Source organism: Seriola aureovittata, chromosome 18 (genome assembly GCF_021018895.1).
Source record: "Seriola aureovittata isolate HTS-2021-v1 ecotype China chromosome 18, ASM2101889v1, whole genome shotgun sequence".
Classification (NCBI taxonomy): Eukaryota; Metazoa; Chordata; class Actinopteri; order Carangiformes; family Carangidae; genus Seriola; species Seriola aureovittata.
Window position 1 is genome coordinate 13822487 of NC_079381.1, and position 23520 is coordinate 13846006.

At 40.7% G+C, this 23520-nt stretch overlaps 2 protein-coding genes across 3 annotated transcripts in view; one reads left to right on the forward strand and one right to left on the reverse strand.

Moving 5' to 3' along the window:
* Window positions 1–19932, forward strand: LOC130186128 (endoplasmic reticulum metallopeptidase 1). Its single transcript, XM_056402890.1, has 15 exons — window positions 1–374; window positions 2543–2847; window positions 4766–4893; window positions 5072–5177; window positions 5646–5792; window positions 5982–6074; window positions 8491–8703; window positions 8875–9095; window positions 11888–12062; window positions 12367–12557; window positions 12866–13018; window positions 13606–13808; window positions 13947–14062; window positions 14559–14722; window positions 15262–19932. Exons 1-15 carry the CDS (start codon window positions 100–102, stop codon window positions 15436–15438), a joined length of 2667 nt encoding a protein of 888 aa, XP_056258865.1. The 5' UTR covers window positions 1–99; the 3' UTR covers window positions 15439–19932.
* Window positions 19933–20042: 110 nt separating this feature from the next.
* ric1 (RIC1 homolog, RAB6A GEF complex partner 1) overlaps window positions 20043–23520 on the reverse strand; it is a 36168-nt gene continuing 32690 nt past the window's right edge. For both annotated transcript variants that reach the window (XM_056402889.1, XM_056402888.1), the window contains exon 27: window positions 20043–23336. In XM_056402889.1, the coding sequence (XP_056258864.1) occupies window positions 23021–23336 (316 nt within the window). In that variant the 3' untranslated portion in view covers window positions 20043–23020. The remainder of the gene's footprint in view (window positions 23337–23520) is intronic.

A 23520-nucleotide genomic window follows, 5' to 3' on the forward strand; every position in this document is an offset into this window, starting at 1 on the left:
CCTCAGTGCGATCCGTCGGTCGTCCATTGAAGGAGAAAAAAAGGAAAGCGACGCCTGAGAGCGACGCTCGCTTGCAGCTGATGTACCGTTGGCTCAAAAATGGAGAGCGACACCACTATCAGGAGAATAAAATCCTTCGGGACACAGAATTATGTAGCGCAAGATAACGACGGTTCCCGAGACCTGTGCGGGAATAACGGCTACAGTGGTGACCCGAAGAAGAAACCCGAAGTGAACCTGTACCTGCTGAGGGAAGGGTTGGCAGCTTCCTTGGTGTCTGTGTTTATTTTGGTGCTGTGGGGACTGGTTCATTTGTCATTACAGCAGCTAGTCATTGGAAAGCCGACCGGCGACTTCAACGCAGTGAGAGCCAGGTGAGATTTGTCTCTGTTCTCCTGTTTTGGCTGTATGTAAGCTAACTGTCTCGTAGCAGCAGAGCTCCGGCTAACCTTTCCTCTAGTTTGACAACAGACCCGCCTAGAAACCACTACCGGGTGTCACCTCCACCTCCAAGGTAACCTGCGGGACATACAGGTGTTTAAACAGTGTGAGACGGTTAGAAGAGTTCGGCTCAGGAGAGAAGAGGCACAGCAGCCTCCAGGAGTGATCGATGAATGATGTACCCTCCAAAGAGTAAAAAATCTCCTATTGTATGCCTGTTAAAATGATCCCTACATTCATAAACAAGAATGTTATTCCATAAACTCGAATTCTAAACTTGCAAGACCTGCAACTTTCAAGGTCAAGGTTGCTGAAAACATACAAATATAGTTCTATATGAAAGCCACAATATTCATGAAATGATGTCCACTGTTAAAATTAAAAGAATTCTAAAATATATATTGATATTATTTATGTATTTTATATTTATAAAGCATGAACATGAATGAACTGACAAATTAATTATTAAGAAAAATCAGTTTGTGTGACTATAGAAAACATCATAGACAACATCCTGTTCATTAAAAGAAGCTGTAAAACTTTCAGATAAAACAACCACGTAGCGAGATGGAGATGCAAGGATTATGGCACTGAATCTGAGGTCAGCAGGACTGTGGTTGAGCTCTTGAAAGTGCTGGGCAATGGGATTTGCCATCATTTGGCTAGTCGCTCCATAAATGAGTCAGGCATGCTGCATTTGAACTGATTAGGGCTCTGAGCTTCTTTGGTCACAATTATGGCTTTCATGACTCCATGCCTTGCAAATCCAGTTTTGAGTGATATGCATAAATGGTGCCTCAGAGGTTTCTGTAAAAATGGAGTGAAAGCAGAAATTCAGACAACATATTTAATGTCATTTGGTACTGCTTTTTCACTGCAAAAAACTACATGCACCAGTGGACTTTGTGATTTTGGGATCTAGAGCAGAAGCTTTTTTTAATCCATGCTTGAAACACATGACTTCACTCACTACAGTTTAATGACATGAATTATGAATGAATGTATTATTATTCTCTCACCACTTCTAAAATTCACTTGCTGGTGGCTGTGAGCATCATTGATGACAGCAGGACTTCTTCTGGTGTGGGCAGTGGAGCCAGCACTGGGATTTCTTAAACAGCTGCAGCAAACGCTACCAGCAGCTGCTTTTTTAAAAGAAAAGATGAGGAAAAGAATTTGTTTTTCTTTTTTCTGTGCTGTATGAGTTTCTTGCTTTATTTCCTGTTTTGCTTCTGTTAAAGGAGCCGGTGTAGAAAATAAGGTCAAAGTAATACAGAAACATGGCTCACTATCACCTGACTGAGTCAGGACAGTGGTCGTAACTCAGGACTCCTAACAGAGATCGGTTACAACCTGATTGTTTTTTAAAAATTAATTTCTTTGACATGAATCAAAAATAAATTAAAGCCTCCTTAGCATCCTTTCTGTTTAGTAGGGGGACCTTAACCGTTTTGCTGACCAGTATGTTACTCAACCTCAAGCTGTAAACTTGTTTTGCATGAAAAATGAAATAGTCTTTATATTTATTTTCTGTCTGTCGCTTAATTGATTAACTGACTGATTGTTTCAGCTCTAGTGGATGGAGTGAAAGCACATTCCTTCATATACAGTCTATGGGCGGCTGTCTTTTTTGGAGCCACCACATCAAACTGCATGTTCTAGCATTGCTAACTTGTATAAAACCTCATTAAAACTTACAGTATTTGAGTTCAAGGGCTCACACAAATATTTTGTAAATCAACAAAGCCAGCACCCCATTCATTGTCTGACACGAGTGAATGCAACTTATCTCCACCTTCTTGCTTTAGGAACATTAAAGTTTATCTGAGCCGTTAAAAGGAAATTTATTTATTCTAGTTTAAGTTTTGAAATCTCATGGTGATTTTAAAAGGAAAGTCATACATGCTATACACCCATACATAGAGACATACATTCAGTGATTCATTGTCTTTAACAATAACACTGAACTACAGGAAATTAATGAGATATGCTGTGATGTTGTAATGGAACAAGTAGGCTTGGTTTATTGCCCCTGCACAGTTTCACATCAACACAATATTCTCTTCCTCTCTTTTCTCTCCTGCCTCACCTCACAATCTAGACGGCACTTGGAGCAGATCACCAGCGTTGGCCCGCGACCAGTGGGCAGTCAGGAGAATGAAGTTCTGACAGTTGGCTACTTGTTGGAGCAGATTGAGAAAATCCGAGTCGAGACTGCGGCAGGCCCCCATCAGCTCACGGTGGACGTGCAGCGTCCCACCGGCTCTTTCTCCATTGACTTTCTTGGAGGCTTCACCAGCTTCTATGACCATGTCACCAACATCGCTGTCAGGCTGGAGACCAAAGGTGGTGCGAACCATCTCATGCTCGCCAACTGCCACTTTGACACAGTGGCCAACAGCCCAGGTATAATAACATCCATCCTTCTCTATAACAAACTGTCACTTGCTTATGTGAGTGGTTTACTGAAGGCATAGAAAGTGGGTGTGCCTTCTTATAAGGTTTAAAGATTAACAGTTGTAGCATGCAGTTTACATGTAGGTGCACGCAGAAAATCTTCACTCACCTGCATGTCTAATTTAAATTACCAGAAGGGAGAGGAGTTTCAAATGTCAGTCGTTGAATAATAAGTGAAACAGAATATTTATTTTTACAGTAGTTCCTGTATATTTGATCAAATCTATCTTCTTCAACCCAATTCAACTTCTCAAGTCTGCTGTTACAACTGTTACAATTGCCTTCTTGTACATCGTAACGGGTGAATCTGTGGTTTTAATTGTTGTGGTGAATGTTGCTGAAAAAGTGATTAGTGATTTATAGTCCTGTCACTTCAGGATACTGTTAGCATGGAAGTGGAGCAGTGAGGGTTGTTAAAACTGATTTTGAAAAACATTTTACAGCCATTTTCTTTGTTTTTTGTATTCCCATTTACATTTCTAACCATTATACCCTCACAAATCTTGCAGCTCTTCTCCTAACAGTGTGTAGAAGCCATGCAGTTGGTTTCCAGCATGCAAGTCCTCAGGTGTTTTGTGACGATCATAATACCCTCATTTGTTTCCCCTGTTATGAACTGTAGTCATGTGGGCCACGCAGAGTGGAATTTAAACTGCCATAGAAAGCCAGTCCAGAACATTTGGATCCAAAGTGCTTCTTGTAAATTATTACAAACAGCCACATTGTGCTTTTTACAGGAAGTTGCTTAGAGCAATCAGGGGATGGTATCTAAGCTGCACTGTAATAATAGTGTTTTTTGGTAATAGGTAGTATTTGGTGGTATGTAGTCATGATTTTTTTGTCTTGTTTTAATCCAGAAATTTTTTTGCTTTTTCGCTTTCACTCTACACTGTGGAGCCTGTTGGAGAGACATGTTTCCCAGTTCTCACACACACATAAACACACATGTACACACACACACACACGCACAAACACACACACACACACACACACACAGCTGCACCGGCAAAAGGAAATTGATCCAAGAGGTGTGGACCAGGAAGATACACATACATTTTCATGTCCTCCGCTGCCTGCAGGCCTTTGATTTCTTGGAATTCTAAACATTTGGCCCTGTAAAAAAAATAATAATGGAAAAATGAAAGAATAAAGAGGCAGCACACGGTCTTGCACATATTTTTGTTGAAATAAGTTGAATACATGCCGTCTTGTGAACTCTCACAGAGCTTTTTAGGGACAAGGATTAGTATGTCGTTGACATAAGTGGCAGTGACAGGGGCATGAATGGTGCCCAGACAGACAGTCAACAGGCTCCCACCCCCACCTCATGAAAAAACATGCAATCCAGAAAGCCGGAGCGCATGATGTCTCAGTTAGGCTCTCTAATCTTTAGGTCATTTTTTACTTTCTTTGCATTTATTCTCAGTAAATTGTGTCCCTCAACACTAACCTGTCTAATCTTTCCACATCACATGTCCTATTCACATGCTCTTTTCTCTTTCGTCCGGCTATTACCCCTTTTCCTTTGTGCTCTCACCATCGCGCAAGCAGTGGGAGATTGGTCTTGTTGCATTCTTCGCATGTTTGCACATGGAGCCTACCCCCTTCATGTGTTTTAGAATTTGTTTTATTCTGCTACACTCCAGAGTTATCAGCACTATCATCTGTGTTTTTATCTCACATTGCGGCACTTAGTTAGGACAAATTTATGATATTATGTGCACAGTTGCATGGTCTGTATGTAATGCCAGGCCAAGCCACCCTTTTTTTTTTGCCTAATATAAATGTGAAACGCAACTATAAGCTCATATTGCCCATATTTTGCAGGTTTTTAGAATTTTAAAACACACTGGTTTGCTTGTTTTAGGTGCCAGTGACGATGCAGTGAGCTGTGCAGTGATGCTGGAAGTCCTCCATTCTCTGGCCAACCAGTCCACTCCTCTTCACCATGGAGTTATCTTCCTCTTTAATGGGGCAGAGGAAAATATCCTGCAGGTAAAATGAAGTGACAGGGAGACATATTTTACACGTTGGGTGCTAGACTAGCTTGTCCACACCGCATTGGCTTGTCAGTTAATTTAAAGCTTCTCCTCACTTTCTGTCACTTGATATTTTATCTCGTATGTTCTTACTTTCTCTCTTTGTATCTCTGTTTTCTTTATCTCTCCATCAGGCCAGTCATGGTTTCATTACTCAGCATCCGTGGGCCAAGCAGGTGCGGGCCTTTATTAACCTGGAGGCTGCAGGTGTTGGGGGCAAGGAGGTTGTTTTCCAGACAGGTAAAGCAGTTGGTTAGCATGCTTTACCTCTGGTTTGCTATGTGTTTTTGTTTTGCATATGTGTGTGTTTTTCTGAAATTAGGAAAGCTTGCAAAAAATAAATCAATGCAGTTTTTGCTGTTACAGACGAAGTTGAGACACTGTCAAGTGTTGCATGTATACTGTACCTACATTATGTGGCCTTACTCCAACCTTTTACTATCTGGCCGGCTGACAGGATCTATATGGATTACTAACAGCCTGATTATGCTTCCTGAGGTGCATGTAACATTGCATTTATATTTTAGACGTTATCTGATGCGCTTACTCGGCACAGCTGATGCATGCAATAGATTAAACAAGCTTAAATACCTACATCAACAATCCACAAACAGCGGCCAGTAAACACAGCAGAAGAGAGTATATAAAACAACGATATGTCTTTGTCTCTACAATAATTACTCTGTGATCAAACTTTCATCCTTAAAGGTCCAGAGAACCCGTGGCTGGTCCAGGCCTATGTCCATGCAGCTAAACACCCTTTTGCCTCTGTGGTCGGCCAGGAGGTCTTTCAGAGTGGTATCATCCCCTCTGACACCGACTTCCGCATCTACAGGGACTTTGGTAACATCCCAGGTAAGGCCCTATAATATACAGAGTACAGAATATAAATATAGAAATGAACACTGTCAATGAACAATGACCAAAACCAGAATCCAGTGGCTGATAGATCTACAAAGCAAAGACACCCAACTCCCAACTTTTCTGTTTTCTGTTTTTTTTAAATGTCTTAATGTTTACATACCATATTTATTTCATTTACAGGCATTGATCTGGCTTTCATTGAAAACGGTTTCATCTACCATACCAAGTATGACACTGCTGACAGGATCCTGACAGACTCGATACAAAGAGCCGGTATGCAAATAACCACATCTGCATCTATACTTACATAGGTCTAATGTTATGCTTTTATTTAACACTCATTGCAGATCTGTTGTTAGCTGGTGGGTGTGTCTGTTTGACTGTCAATGAGAGTGGTGGTGTGGTTGAAACAGCGACCAGCACATTTTTTTTTGTTGATAAAGCCACAAAAACCATGCTGTACATTTGTGCTTTGTTCCCCAGTTTCAGACCAGTAAGCACTCTGCTAATCTCATTACTTCCTGGAGAACTAAGACATGCATACATGCATTACATACCAACCACAGACTTTTACTGTTGCACCTGCCCTCATTTACCTTGAGTCTCCATGTTGCTGAATTATTTTGCTTTACTTAACCGAGAATCCAGTCTGTCAGCACTAAAAACCCAGTTGGCATCGTTCCTCTCTTCTTCAGCAGCTACTGGACACCTCTTTTGTCTTCTTCTGTGAACATCAAGTCGCCATGAAAGGCATGAATTATTAGAGAGAGAAACGGAGGTTTCAGAGGAAGGTAGAAGGTATTTTTAGTCTTTGAAGAAGGAGGCATGTTTGTAAGGTGGAGAGTAGATACAGCACAGGGACGGTGGAGGAGGAAGATACACCAGTAGCTCTGATTTGTTGATGCCTGTGATGGACACAGCAGGTTTCTGGCCAGACTTGGCTCTTTAAAATCTTCTGCTTCACAGCTCGGACTTCAGACAAAGTGGGGGCAAGGTGCCATGCTAGCATGCTTACTCTTATTCAGATTCACTCTTGTTAAAAATGTATATTTCCTGGATTTTTTTTTTTGTAAAGAAGATACCATAAAGGTATATGAAAATGAGCATGGCAATATAACCACGTTATAAATGGTGTTGTGACTAAAAGGATTACGTATTAGTTTTCCTAATTAATCTCATCATAATTTTAGCTGTGTCATAGTGAAATTCAGATAGTAAAATTGTGGGTAAGTCACAAGCATTAAACGCTACATGAACTAGTAGATGTTGTACACTCAGTTGTTTACACTTTCAGGCCACAGTGAGAGTACCAGGCGGAAGAACAATGGAGCTTTGTTTTACACTTTGTGTGTGTGTGTGTGTGTGTGTGTGTGTGTGTGTGTGTGTGTGTGTGTGTTGTGTGTGTGTGTGTGTGTGTGTGTGTGTGTGAGAGTGTGAGCTGTTAACTGTGCAGACATGGAGGCAGCAGCAAAGATAAAAGAAACTTAGCCTCAGGCTGCAGGAACCAACACAGCAACCTCTTACCAATCCTTGATGTAGCCAGATTTCTCATCTACATTCAACATCATGACTGTAGCCAATTTCACAGCAAGTCCTCTACGTGTCCCATACACTGGTGTTCAACTGTTACGTAACCACGAGGGGCCATTCAGGCTATAAACCAGACTTGTTCTCACACACATCCACCGCCATAGTCTTTCACACACGCTACCGTTTGGACCATGAATCATATTTGCTCACTCACACCACTGTGTTCTCTTTTTTCTGCTCTCGTTCTCACTCATACTCATCATCATACTCTTACATACACCATTATACACTCAAACAATACGCACAACACACAATCACACAATAATGGATTTAAGATAGAATGAGAATGATTATGTGTGAGCTTGTGCATCTTCTCTTACATATACTGTCATGGGAAAAGCTATGATGTAAGTACAAGAGAATACTTGTTTTAAAAAGGATTGAAAAAAAGGGTTGTGAATGTATGTGAGTATGATGGTGAATATATGAGTGTTATTGTACATGTAAGAGGGTGTAGAAGTGTGTGTGTTTGAGTGGGAGAGCATAGTGTTGTATGTGCAAGATCCTGATGCTGTTTGTTAGAGCAGGTATGATTTATGGCCTGAATTATCTTCCATACGCTTTCATAACTGTAACAATGTCAAACAGTAATCATCAATAAAATTAGATGTTTTAATTAAAGAATTAAAGTACAGATTGTGAGGCTCAACACACATTATGTGCATGGTCGTGTGCACGTAGTTTTATCACTAGTGTCTGCGTGGCCATGCAGGAATTACAAAGGCCACTACCTCAGTGTAGCCTGTTCTGCTTGGCTGGTCAGAAAGTTATACTAAGTCATCAATAACCTCTGTCTACTGCACATAATGTGTCAAATCTATGAAGGATGATCCTTTTTTTAGTCCCCATTTCCTTCCACTGATTGTAGGGGTCAAATTACAAATTTGTAAAGTAGTTTGCACATTTCTATGAATTCTTACTGTCTTTCAGTCGGTTCTGGTTACAAGTCAAGATCATGGTCTTCTTGTACGCTCCAGCGATCCACCTGATGTATTCTTATTCTATAAAGCTGAAATCAATGCAGCTAAATGCAACAGTGTTACTATGTTACATTTATGCCTTCAACTGCTTCACCTCTGAACTCATTTCCTCTGTTTAGGCGACAACATCCTGGCGGTGCTGAAGTACCTGGTAATGTCAGAGAAGTTGGCTGATTCCTCAGAGTATCGTCATGGCAACATGGTATTTTTTGACCTGTTAGGGGTGGTTGTGGTGGCGTACCCCGCCCGTGTTGGCACCATCCTCAACTATATGGTAGCCACAGCCACCTTCCTCTATCTGGCTAAGAAAGCCTCACTGCCTGGCAACGGGGGTAGGTCGCATTTCTTGTCATGGATGTAATGTTATGTCATTTCCTGAACTGGAAAAATAGTCCAGTGCCAAATCCAAATAGTGAAACTCATTTTAGATTTCTGTAGAAGAGTTTGATGAGGTGTTTTTGTGTGTTAGGTCGTCATTCAACATTCATCTCCGTGTCTCTCAGGTGGTCGCTATATTCGAGATCTGGCGTGTGCCACGGGTGTAGCAGTGCTGAGCTGGCTCATCACCCTGCTGTCGGTGCTGATTGTAGCTCTGCTCGTGACTCTGCTGGGCCGCTCCATGTTTTGGTACAACCATTTCTACGCCTCCATCTGCCTGTACGGGGCTGCAGCCACTGGCAAGATGATCCTTATCCACACCCTCGCCAAGAACCTCTACTACGGGGTGAGTGATGGAGTTTTTCTTTTGAGTTTGGACAGTAACTTTTAAAGGGCAGACCTTTTGTGTACGTGCAGAATTTCAACTACCCTGTTCCCTGTGTTCTTATTTTACTATAGAGATTAGAAAAACAGGATATGAGGTCTATTCCAAATATCAGATGTTGCTAATTGCGTGGTGTTTTTACAAATTAATATTTATAACAAATTTCTTTTTTGCTTGTTTTGTGCACACTTATGAATATATGTTGCTTACAATGGCTTGTTTTTAGTATGAACTGTGAGCTGTTACACAAAAAATTCACATACACTTCTATCACATTGAGAAAACTATTTTTGTAACCCGAAGTCTAGGAGAGTTAGAGAAATATTTGCTGTGTTGAAGCTGAAAGAATGTTGACCAGCTTGACTTAGATTTATATCTTGAACTGTACTTCTTGTTCCATGAAACGGGTTTTTACATTTCTTTGTGGAGTTCATCTAGTTCAGTATGATGCTTGCTTTGTTTTTGTATATTGTTTGACGTAAAAAGGAGGTCAACGTATTTCTCTGAGCCTAATATCTCATGATGTCTCACTCAGCTCACATTTAATGGTGACTAAAGTGCAGAGAGGAGAAAGCCAGGCAGTTTCTCTTCCTCATTTGTGATTACAGAACAGCAGCCCTTTGTGTATGTTTGCGTGTGTGCGCATGGAGGAGTATAAAACTGTAGAGGTGTCAGACATGATGTCATCTGTCAGTCACACGTACACGCTCTTTTGTCTGAGTGTTTTTTAATTGTCAGTGCATCTCTGCCTGTTAATAGTAAAGTGTAATTCTTGCATTCTTGAGAGGCAGTGTTACAGACAGTCCTCTGTACATGTTAGGAACAGCTATTTGCAGACATATTGTGTGTCTGACATTTAGTAAACACAAGTGTTTATTTGAGGTTGAAAACATTACAGAAAGTGGTTTTTCATCTAGAGCTGCAGATAACCACATTATGAACTCCAGCTTATCCTGGCCATTTTCCAGAAAGGACACAGACCAACCTTTGTCCCATATGACACAAGGCTTCATTTTGCTTGTACTGAAAGAAGATAGAAATGACTGATGTCTATGGGATTTCTACAGATTTCTACAAACTGCGTGGTCACTGATAATTTGGTATTCTGGTTCACTTGCTTGATTTACCCCACAGCCAAATGTGTTCATTTGAAGCTATTTTAAACTGGATTATGATTCAGCTAATAGTGATATAAAAATGGATGCAATATTGGATTTTACAACAATTGAATTGGCAATGTTTAGGTTGGTTAAGCGTGCATTCATACTACTTCTACTTGGAGTGGAAGCAACTGTATTTTCCAACCATAACTATTTCTACCATTGATCCAGTACTTTAAGTTATTTAAACCATTTATCACTTACTTTTAGCTAACTCAATTGTTTCCATTTCTTTTTAGCGTTGTTCATGGCAGCATTGTTCAGGTGTTATAACTGACTCGATATGTGGATATGTTCTTTTCTTTATCAAATCTTAGATTCTGTTTAATCACATTAGTTGGACTACTCCACAATATTTCCACATACTCCCTGACAGTTGTTTGGGAATCACTGTTCTGGTTTAACCAGACTGACTCTCTGGCAGGTAATACTGCACCTTTTTCCTTACAGAAGTACATTTGCGTGGCAGTTATGCGAGACCATCAACTGCTGTAAAGATTAGTTGTGTGTGTGTGTGTGTGTGTGTGTGTGTGTGTGTGTATGTATGTGTGTATGTATGTGTATGTGTATGTGTAGGGGGTTTCTATATAACAGCTGTTTTTTTTGTTTTGTTTTGTTTTTGTTTTTTTTTGAGAAATCATTCAAGCAAAAAGTAATGTGAGAAACGAGCTTGACAAGTCTTTCTCAGTGAAGCGGAGAGATCTGCAATGTGTACTGGTGGGATGTTGAGCTTTATGATAAAATATTGCAGCAATCCTCTTAATCAGCCTAAAGCAATGCATGCACAGGAAAGGTCAATGAATTCTTTGTGCAGTAGTAGAGATTTTTCCCTTAATCCTTTTCATTGGCTTTGTGTTCCTTTTTAGTTAATAGTTTTAGTTTCAGGATAAAACAGAGGCCACGGTGAAAAGTTCCCATTGTAGGAAGTACCAAGTCATATCAGTACTTCTTTGTTTCTTTTTAATGTTCCTCCACATCAGTTCTGAATAAATCACTGCATTACATTACATCTTATTTGCTGTGAGAATACGACAAAAGTCAGTAATATCGTTTGTGATGAATGTACATGGGGTACAGGCTACCAATAAATAGCTTTTAGCTGTAGCAAGTTCATGAAGCTTCTTTGTGCCATTCCTTAATTACAGTAATTCATCTCATGGGCCACTTATCTGATGAGTGATGAGTAAGAGTTTCCACCACATAAAACTTTAATCATTCCTATCCGTCAACAGATTTGAATCCCAAATAGTTGTCTATACTGATAATTGTGATGCCTTGAATAAAGAAAGGGAAAACCAATAACAGCTCTGTTAGTCTATGATATTTGGTTGTTAAAAGTAGCAGACGGTCTTACTTTCTTAAGTTTGTCAGGACATTATTTTGTGTACATTTAGACATCTACATTTTAAAGATAACTGCCATTATAGAATTTAAGAAAGAAAATGTCTGATCTGTCCTCAAAATTGAATATAGACACATGTACATCTGCTGATTCCTCGCTCATTAAAGCAACATAAATCTGAAATAAGAAGTGTAAAACCAGAATCTGCACATGCATATCATATGATGTGTTGGGGTGTGTTTTCCGTGCAGGGAGTCCGCCTGGTGGAACTGGGTGATCTCTACTTTGATGTGAGCTTGCTTCTGTGGTGCTGCAGCCTGGTGTGGCTGACCCAGCAGGGCCTGTGTTCAGCCTATGTGCCCATGCTGATGGTGGCCTTCCCCCTGGCCACTAGACTGCTGCTAGCTAAGGAGTTTAAACACAGAGGTAAACACTCAACTTTAGTTACAAAGAATGTTTTTCTTAATCAGCATGTTTGTAATTTAAAGGAATCATTTGACATTTTTGGAAACAAGCTTATTTGCGTTCTTATTTCCCAAAAATGTCGAAACATCGGTTGTATGTAAGGATTCAGTTTTAACGCTAACTGTCTGAATGACATCAGAAAACTGATAAATTAATGATGGATTAGAGAGGGACTCTCAAAAAAGGGGGACAGCCAGGAGATTACAGGTGGATGGTCTGACCATGGTGTGCTCTGACAAACGCTAACCTCTCTATCTATCGGCAGGAGCATCGGTGAAGTACAGTGTGCTCTACCTGTTGGGCCTGGCGTTGCCATACGTCCACTTCATGTTCCTCATCTGGGTGGTGTTTGAGATTTTCACTCCCATCATGGGTCGCAGTGGCACAGAGATACCCCCTGAGGTGGTGCTGGCCTCCCTGGTCACCCTCACAACCATCTTCCTCTCCTCTTTTTTTGTGAGTATTCTCACATTATGTGAACACAACAGTGAACAACACATCTGTATTTCTTTTTTGTTCAGCAGAATCACCTTGAAATCACATAGTTTCAAATTTCTGGCAGCAACATTTTTGTTTTAGCAGCGAAGGATTTATTGACATTAATTGTATGACTTAAGATAAACAAAACTAATAGCTGTGTATAGCTCAATGCCAATGAAATATAATTTAATGTAAAATGACCACATACTATTCACATTTGTTGTAAAAGACTGCAGTGTATATTCTTCCCCCAGTAACACAGAGTATTTTCTTGACTGTATCAGCTGCATTTCATCTACTTAGTGCGGAGCACTAAGTGGATCCTGGCTGGTCTGGGCTCAGTCTTCATCATCATGTTCCTGTTGGTGTCCTGCGGCTTTCTATTTCCTTATTCAGGCAGTCCAGACAGCCCTCGGCCTAAACGAGTCTTCCTGCAGGTTCGGAGTCACTGCACACACACAGAAGCACAAACATGTACATGTAAACTGATGAATTTATTCTAATGCTCTACAAAAATGAGAGAAATCTCTCACACTCTTAACTAATTGGGAATAAAGATTTTTCTTTTCCGCTTCTGATTTTTGAAGACATTTTGGTAGTTGTGCAAAAAAATATATTGAATTTGAGAAAAATGCCCTCACTCAAATTTGTGACTGAGATGGAAAAATAAAATAATAATAAAACTCTTCTACTGCAGGATTACCTTGCATTTTCCTTGGTCACTTTCTGTGTTTGGTCTTGATTGACCATCATGCAGTGCAGCTTGTATGGTTAAAATCTCTTGTTGGGAGCATGAGAAATACAGATCGCCTTATAGCATATTTTTTGTATCTGGGACATTTCACAACATGACACATTGCCACATGTTTTCGTAATTGGGGAAAGAGCTCTCTGATTGCACCTGCTTGTATAAATCACATGAGGCCTCATTAAGTTATTCTATTTAAAAATCACTCGGTAAAACAGCTGGAGATGGTTGAAGGCAGGTTGAAGGAAAATGTTTTGTCCACCCCTCTCCCTGCAGCACACGACAAGGACCTTCCACAATCTCCAGGGCCAGGTGGAGAGCCGGGACTCGGGTCTTTGGATAAACAGCTTTGACTTCACAGCCATACAGCACATCACACCCGACATCCCTGAGATCAACGACAGTGTTCGCACTCACTGCCGGGAGGACCGACCCTTCTGTGGTTACCCCTGGTTCCTGCCAGTGAAGTTCCTCAGCAAGTCAGTAACACAGCTTTGTTGCTGACAGCAGTGTTTCTGTGCTCTTTTTTTATTATTCATATAATGTTATTGTCTTCATGTGCAAACTTTTCATGCTTTGTATTCTTCCTCACCTCAAGTATTCTGGTGTATTTGCAGGAAGAACTGGTACCTTCCTGCCCCAGAAGTGTCTCCCAGCTCTCCAGTGGAGTTCAGCCTTCTGTCCAAAGAGGAGACCAGCTGGGGGACGATCAAGATGACCTTCAGTGCAAAAGGTCAGGAACATGTTATGTAGATGTCGAAGTGTTTTTTCCAGAAGTTGCTGGCTTTAGATTCTAGAAAGTCTAAGTAGACGTCCAACCTAGCTTTGACTGACGCTTCACATTGACCTGAGCCATACAACTGAAACAATTCCAGTCTCAAGCAGATGTGTCCAGTGACACATTGAATGAGGTTGAAGAGTTTACAAGTAACAACTACTACTACTAACAATTATTCCCACCTCTGCTTGCAGGTGTAACACCCAGAAGCAATTTATTACTTGATGCATTGAATCTTTATGGGGTTATATTCCCAGTGCTGCATGTCCATAACAATTACAGTACAGCCATTTTTCATCAATATAAACTCAATACTGTTATTCATTGATTTTCGCATTTCTCTTTTTAAGTATCATCTGGCCAACTGAATACGCATGTGTGTATATTATGTGCATATTAACTTGTGCACATGTGATTGTACTTATGTCCTGTCCTGTTCCATCTCATGAAGGCCCCAGCCACATGTCTCTGTATCTGATGCCTCACCGAGGAGCCAGCCTCTCCACCTGGTCCTTCGGCGACGGGACGCCTCAGTTTGACCTGAGCGGAGAATATTTTGTCTTCTATTCCCACGGCCTTGATGCCCCCACATGGACCTTCTGGTTTGAAATACAGGTACTTATCTGCAATTAATAATAGCTTACAAAATCTATTTTGTGCTATGTTATTCATGAGAATTACTTAAACTGCTTTCTGTTTAAGGGGAGTGGAGGTAATTCTGTGAAAGAATCAGTGTTCCTCAATGTGATCAGTTCTTGGTTTAATTCTTGTAATTCTAGATTCAGTAAAATTCTTTTCATTTCATTACATTTCTGAATTTCTGCCAAACATCACCTGAGAGTTTCTGCAGGAGATTAGCTCCTGCCAGGACACAGTTGGACTGTGTTCTGTGTTTGAATGCATAGTCTTGCTGTCATGTGAAAATTCAATCTCCAGTTTTTGAGATTTAAATTTTTTGAATTGAATTAAAGACTGCAGGAAATGAACTCCACGACCCTTTAAAGACTGTCCTTAAAATCCATTGCATAAGCTAAAAAACATGCAGCATAGTCAAGCTAAAGACAAGGGCCTGGGAAAACTGCTGGTCAGGTTTTGTCCTCTTACACATTTGCCTTTGCTGACATTTCATGGTTGTCTTTCTTTTTCTCTGTCAGCCTCCCAGGGACCCGGACCCATCAGGCCCCGAAGGGATGATCTCCGTCGCCATCTCCTCCCACTATTTCTTTGGGGAAGACCAGAGGACTGCTCAGCTAGAGGAAATCCTCCACAGGTTTCCCACATGGGTTTTTCCTTCATCTTGGGTCAGTACCTACGACATGTACCGTTACTGAGGAGAGCACGCATCCTGAACGCTGATGCTGAGGAGGGCTGAGGGCTGCAGGGGCCCCAAGACAGCCAGAGAAAAGCGATATCAAGGAACAATACTGAGGACCAGCCCTGCCGCCTTTTCACTCTGACACGAACACACACTCTAACACACACTCACGCTCTCTCCCGGCCTGCCTGAGAGACCCCCATCACTGTGTCAGTAGGCTTAGTAGCTAACCGAGCAGGATGACGCGCAGAGGCATGCCAGAGGTAAGCTGACCAAAGCTTACGGACTGAATAACTCACCGACCGACGCACTGGCCACCACAAGCCTTGCGCTCACTCCTGGGGTAGTGAAACGAAGGGGTTAAGATTTTCTTTTTGTACTCAATCTGTCGTGCCTTTGCTTTCCGTCCTCCCGCTTTTCTTCCTCTGTCATGCTAACACTCTTCCTGAATGAATAATGTTGCATGGCTCCCTCTGCTCCTCTGTCTTTATCAGCAATTCACTCGGGCCATCCTCAGACTAGATGTGTCTCTAACTTCCTCTGCTAAAATAACACCACTACCACCATCTACACTGTAGGTGTAGTAACATACTGATGGATCTGTTTGGGAAAGGAAACAAAGACCTGTTTTTGTTTGACCCCTCCGCTGACTTTAACTGGAAACTTTGACACTTTGAAAGTCACTTTTCATCAACACGCACTTGTTATATTATGTGCAAATAGTTTTCGTATTAGCTAAGCAAACTGTGAAACTCCTCACTAAAGACCACTGATTTGCAGCAAGTCGTACCTATGTGTTTCAATGGGGCATGCCAACGATCTGCTTTAATTGTCAGAGAACCTGGCATGCAGATGCAGAACACTGTGCCTGTTAAATGAAAACAGCTGGCTGAAATCAAAATGTCAAGGTTTGTCAAGGTTTGAGCTTGATGAGGCCAGAACTCTCAAGGAAACACAGACTCGTGGCTGTGTACACGTCCTGTGATTTCTAATTATTCCCTGAACCTTGAGGGTGGCTGGGTGGGAAACCAGCAATGCAACTCCATACTTATTACTAACTGCATCAGTGTCAGTTTGTTCTGTCTCACAAGAGTTGATTATTTACATTTATACTGTAATAGTATTTATACTTGTTCTGAGATCTGTGCTACGAGTTGTCTCCAGCAGCACTAATGAATATCTTATTTTGTAATGAAGGAAAGTAGAACTGCAACGGTTAATTGATTGATCAATCAGTCAATAGAAAGAAAATTAATCTGCTGCTATTCTGATAATTGATTAATATCTTTTTACATTTCTATAATTTTTCAAGCAAAAATGCCAGAAACATGGCTCCAAGCTGGTTTCTGCTTTTCATAATTAACTTTTAGAGTGAAGCTGACCCTGCTAGGATCCACATAATCATTCACCCCATTCATCTAATTTCATTCTTCTCCCACTTGTGCTGAAATGCACTTAAGAATGTCAAATAATGCATTGGTACCTCTGGAGACAGCTTATAGTTTTATCTGTCGTCTACTCATTTTCGTGGCGTGTGTTCCAAATTTTTCCTCTTATCCTATTATTGGAGCTGCATCTGTACTGTTTATAACCCAAGTATCATAACTACAATCCAGTTAGTATGAACTGTTTTACATGTGTCCACTTCACATGGTGGACCCCATAGTGAACGTTATAGTCATTGCCACCACTACCTCCATATTGATCAAAACTTGTCCGCGTCCGACACCGATATAAGAGTTATTAATGGTCTTGTAAAGACTAGCTTGAATGTTATTGTGGGAAAGATTGAGATAATATTTAGCTAACTGACATTGACTAATGTTAGAGATAGAGAGATTATTGTGTGTCTGTGGGCTAGATCCGTTTTGTGTTTTGATAGATGAATTGCGTAGAGGTGCTATCAGAGAATCAGAATCTCCTCGCCTCCTCCAGTCCGACACACTGATGACATCTGTTAAAACACAAAAAAAAACAAAAGCCTCACATAGCTACTTGGTGGTTGTCCAGACTTCCCGGCTCCCTCCATGTGTAATCAAATGTGGAACCAAGTTGTAAAAACATGGGAGATTTTTTGCACTTTGGAGATCAACTGATAAAAAGTTATCGCCTTTTCTCCACTTTGTGTTACACCCGGTGACGCGTCCTTGTCGTCCATGTTGTCCGTTTTGGCTTCAGTCACACAAGATAAGAAATACTGACATGAAGGAGGCCTTAAAGTTTTGCTTCCAAAGACACACAAAATGTTTACTGTTGTGGACACAAACGTCTCACTGGTCTTAAAAGCTATCAAGTGCCACACTGTACAGCATTTCTTCAAATCCATCACAGCCTTCAATAGCACTTGGCAATTTGGAAACAGATTGTCCTACTATGCTCTTTCCTTTATGCATTTTGTGTAACGGCTAATGAGCAAAACAGAAAATGATGAGATTGAAAGTTTGGAAACAGGAATTGACAGAAACATTCTCATCACAAGGTTCACTCAGTAGCTTCTCAATCATATGACATGATATTCCCCAGCAGATGGAATAATTGCAACATAACATGATATTATGGAGAGACTATTTTTGTCAAAAGCCAGATGATCTTATCAGCTGACTGCAGAGTAATAACCTGCCCTTAAAAAAGAAAAACATCAAATCTATCAGATACCTGCTGTTATGAATTTGAAATTGTTGGAGATTTGATATAGTTTATTGTAATTGTCATTGAGTTTTTTTTTGCTCATTCAAAAGGACCATAACTGTTTATTTTGTACCCTTTACCACAAGTCTTATTTCAGAGTAAAAGCATGTTTGATTACTGAAGTCAACTGGAGAATAATTGCCCGTAATCTAAATGTGCTAAAACATGGGCGGAAAAAAACACCAGTATGGTCCTTTTTAATGTGTTTAATAATTTAAGCCTCTGTACCAGATGTGCTATTCCACAGCTGTTAGTAATGGAGTCAGCATTTATTGCAGCAGAAACAGAAACGCAAAGTGTTTCTTCCTCATACTGCACAGCTGGCCTGGTGTGTCCTGCACTGTGATCAAGATCATCTAGCTCGCTCTCTGACGTTTTGAAAGTGCATTTTTCATTTTGAGTTTCTGTAGTCCGTCAGTAGGTGATGGTTCATCAGTTAACGGAGCAGGAACTGATGTGGTTTTCACGCATGTCAGACGTCCTAAAGATGGTCTTTTATCTTATGTCTTTTGATTTAACATCTGATGAAGAGGCACCTAAAAATAGTCTGACATTAGAATGAAGTCTTTTCTGCTGAAGTAAACCATATATTTAAAAAGGACCTCCAGCTAACACACATCCACACTGCTCTGTGTGTGTGTGTGTGTGTGTGTGCGTGCACATGTCTGGCTGTACAGTGCAGTGGAACAGAAACTGATGACGGAAGTGACAGAAGATGCATCTATTCTGTTGTATAAAACGTATTTCAGTCGAAATACAGGAGGGTCTATGGGAGAAAAAAAGCTTTATTAACAAATGTACATTAATATTTTTCTAAAAATCTGTTAAGTGGTGTACTGTAGTTTTGTTTGAGGCTGAAAAGACTTCAAAAGCAACCAGAGTTACTGACCATTTCAAGTCGTGGCAGAAATGCGACCATTTTACTTGGATTTTTGTTTATACTCACAACATTAAATGGGATGATAGTTGATGAAAAAGTAATAACACAGAACTACGGGACGGAGCAGGGAGGCGTTTGATGTAAGTGCTGTGAAATGGCTCATCCTACGCCATTGGTGCTCCCCCTGTTAAGACTACAGCATACACTGACTGAGCATAACAGCTTAACATTTGAAATAAAAACAACTACTTTTAGGATAAAGTGACAAAGTCACATTGTTACTGTGCGACAGGATCTAATGCATTAATGTTACTCAGTTTAGACTGAGAGGCTGACCAAGCACCGCAGTGTGTTTGTTGTTGGACGTAGCTTTATCTTCATCACATGAAACAGTCAAAAAAAAAAAAAAAAAATCTAACAATCATTCACACAAATGTCCATATCAGCTTAAGAAATAAAGAGTTGAACTGAAATCTATTCCAGCATACACGCTAGAATGTCTTAATGCCTTTTGTTGAAGGATGTTTCTTTTTTTAATTTGTTAAAGGTTTTGTTATCGTTACGTTTTTTTTTTTTTTTTTCCAACATCTTGACTTTTCACCCATGCCTATTTGTTTTAGAAGTTCAGTTTTTGTTGAATTAAATTAAGATTAGTTTTTTTAAACAATGCTGATCATTTTGTTTATTTTTTTGTGATTGATGTGACACTTTACTGTAACAGTTAAGTTTCTCTTCTGAACTGCTGTTTTGGTTTTTTTTTTAATGCATATTTGTCTGTTAGTTGGAATTAAGTGATTGATGTGACTGTTGTGACTGGGATTATTGGGATCGATCTGGGTAACAGGGTTTCCATCTCTTGAATGGATGGGATGATTTTACATTATGCAAAAAGCTTGAATTAAATTAGCAACTGTACAGTAATTAAAATGCTTATTACATTAACGTTGTTTGCATTGCCCTCTATTTACCAACACGTCACGTCATTGGATCTACATAGTAACAGCAGATCAGATTATACTCTGGTTTAATTGTTCTCAATGAGGCAAACAAACCATTTTTAAAAATAATTTATTGGTTTTTTATGTACAGGGGAAAAAAATGAAGTAGAAAACCAAACATGAGTAGAAAAGGCAAATGTACAAGAGAGTATCTTTACACTGCATTGAGGATGTCTGCTGCTCCTGCCCCAGAAATAAAACTCTACTCTGAGTCAGGAAACAGGCAATACTTTTAAACTGTACACAGGAGGGAGGGAGCGCCGTCCACGTCTGTGTGAACGTGACACCCGAGTACCACGAGACACACCTGACCGACCGCTCCTTGCCTGCAGAGAAGGAAACCATAAAATATCTGCTATATTCATTTCCGTAGGAAATTGTCTCATATGCTGTCAGCATTAGTTTGAGCATTGATGGTTATGTTTCCAATGAGAGGGATGGGTCATGTGTGTGTGTTTGTGTGTGTGCGCGCGAGTGTGAGGTTTTGTTCCCTCTGCATAATGACTCAAGCGCTCAACCGAAGCAACCGCTTAAAACAGAAGGCCTCTGGACGTAAAAGTCTTTGGTTCATCAAGTTACCATTTTCAAGTCAAGTAAAGCTTACAGCAGAGCAGCGTAGTGTAGCTGTAGGCTTGTTCAGAGTGGAGACAGGCCCACTGGAACGAGGGTGCAGCGGGATTTACATTGAGTGACAACAGTACATCAGCGACAGCAGCACTGTGCCGCAAAGTCATTTTTGCCCTTTTGTGAATAGAGAAGAGTGTTCTGACAATACAGGCAAGTCATAAAACAGATACCATTTAAGAATCTAAATTTCAACAGATACCACACCCAGCTCGTCTTTGTACACACTGACAAGAGAGCAAAGAATTATCTATAAAATATGATTTGGTCTATCGTGAAAAATAAAAAGCAAACAGATGGGGGAAAAAAAAAAAAAAACAAAAACAGAAAAGAAGCAGTGAACATAAAAAATAAAGCTGAGTAACATTTCAATACATTGCACAACATAATACTGACATATCTGTGAATAAACCTTTTAGTGCTTATGGTAGAGAGCCAATACACAACTTTTTGATTAACTAAAAAGGGGAAAAAAAGTTTATCAGTCTTAAAAACAAACCAAGCACATCTCCAGGTATCAATTCAGCAATGATCATTCAGCTATAATGCCAATAAATAATAGTAATAATGAGACTAGTACAATAAAAATCAATTCCATGTGATGTAAGTCACCAAACATGTCAACACATTATCGATACGATGTGGTAGAGGCATTCAGAACTCCACACAGATGCACACGAATGCATGCAGTGAAATCGGAAGTCATTGTCTCAAGCGGTTCAGGGATGTGATATGCATGTTGGACTGGACGAAATGTTAAGTCCTTATCAGATGGTGAAGGTTAAATTACACAACAGCTCTTCCATTACACAACCACAGCCAAGGCAACAGTGACATCAGTTTCATCCTCTTTTGTCGGACTGATACTGACGTGTCACGGATTAACACTGACAGGGGAATCAAACGGTGCTCTTGCAACAAGGGACAGGTACAAAAATCTACAGAGTGGGATGGCTTAAATAACACAATATTCATGATCTGCCTCGACAGGAAACATATTTTTGAAACTCTCAGACCGACTGAAACCCAAGTGAGTGTTTTAAAAGCTGGATAACGCATCGTATGATTTGGTTTTTATAGCATGGGTTTTTAAACCCCCCCCGCCCACCTCACCTCACCTCACTTCACCTCACCTCATGAACACTGATCTGCTTTGCTTGTTGTCAAAACCTGGACCACAAGGTGAAGAGCAGTCAGCTGATTCTGGCTCAGACTCCCCCCACCCCCACCCCCCTCAAGACACTTTTTTTGGGCCTGGACTGCAGCAAGGTCGGGGTGTTGGTGCATGAAGAATACATGAACAGAGGTACTGATCAGTGGTAAGAAACTAGTCTCCACTCGCAAAGGTGGATTCTTCTTCTCAGGAGACCACTTTTTTTTTTTTTTTTTTTTGAAATCTTATCGTCATCTTATGGAGAATTACACAGAATTCATACCATGAGCTTTTTGTGTTTGTTTTTTTTTTTTTTTTTAACAGGGAGACTCAAGAGGAACAAGGTGTAAGTGATAGAAAAATAATGTTATTTTGTACACTGTTACATTATTGAAAAAGGTATCACAAAATATTTTTAAAATCATATGAGGTATGAAAGTATGAAACACCTCTTGTGTACACAAACAGAACTGCACAATTAACCACACGCTCAGACACACTTCAGTGCATCTTGTAAATGGTGCATGACTAGAGCTTTGTTCTACATTATGCTTCGCAATGTAGCATGATACTGTGATCGAATACACTCAGGTTTATTTATTTTTTTGTCTTTGAACTGATTCTTGCACTGTTTGTATTAACCAAAGGAAAGAATGGAGCTTTTTGTTTGGAGAGTAGGGGGGAAAAAAAACGAAAAAAAAAAAAAACTCTCCAATTGCGAAAGAAAAAAATAACACACAAAATATCTGTTTTTTTGGAAAAAGAAAAGCATGGTGCCTTCCTGTGCTGGTCTACAGCTTCCAAACACCACATCAATCTAATACAGGGGAGCTTTTTATCTATCAGAGTATTTTGGTAAGGTGAGACCTGTTCGACTGAACCCTGTTTCTGGTTGTGCTGTGATGTCTTTGTGCCAGTTGGGCTGTCTGTCGCTCTCTTGGTAGCTCAGTATCCACAGGGGCTCTAGTCAACACAAAGGGCAAATCTTAAGAGTGGATAATACTGACTGAAAGAACCTGCAGGAGAGGTACATAATGTGCACACGCACACACACGCACACGCACACACACACACGCACACACACACACACACACACACACACACAGACTCACACACACACACGTACGCACGCACACACACACGCGCGCACACGCACACTCAAAAATAAAGTCTAATTCCAGTCAGCCACTGCTGTCGCTGCTGTCCCTCCTCTCTTTAAAGTTCACAGGTTAGAGTCCAGAGGAGGCCCCTGGGTTCAGGACAAGGTGCAGTCGTAGTTTCCCTCCTCCTCTCCCTGCTCCTCTGTCTGCTCCGGAGGACAGTCCTCAGAGGGCGGACGAGGAAACCCTCCCGCAGGTTCAAGGGAGGGTAGGGCCAGGCCCAGAGGAGCCGCTACTCCTCTGCTGTCCTCGGGTCGGGGCACAGCAGCACCTCCCAGCCCCTCGGAGCCGCCCAGTTTGGAGCTCTGGCTGGTGGGCTGGAAGGCTTCGGGCTGCACCTGCTCGGGCGAAGAGTCCAACAGCTGCTGCAGCTGCGGCTGGATCAGGTTGAGAAAAGGTTTGTATCCCAGGCTGGAAAAAGATGAGCGAGAGAGGTGGAGAAAAAAAAAGGATTAACATGACATGACATGGCAATCACAATATTAGCATGCCACTGACACGTCTGTGACCACAGCAGCCTGAACTGGTACGATAAAATGAATCACATTAAAAAAGGGATTAAAACAACTGAAAGAGATAAAACAGGAGCAACAAA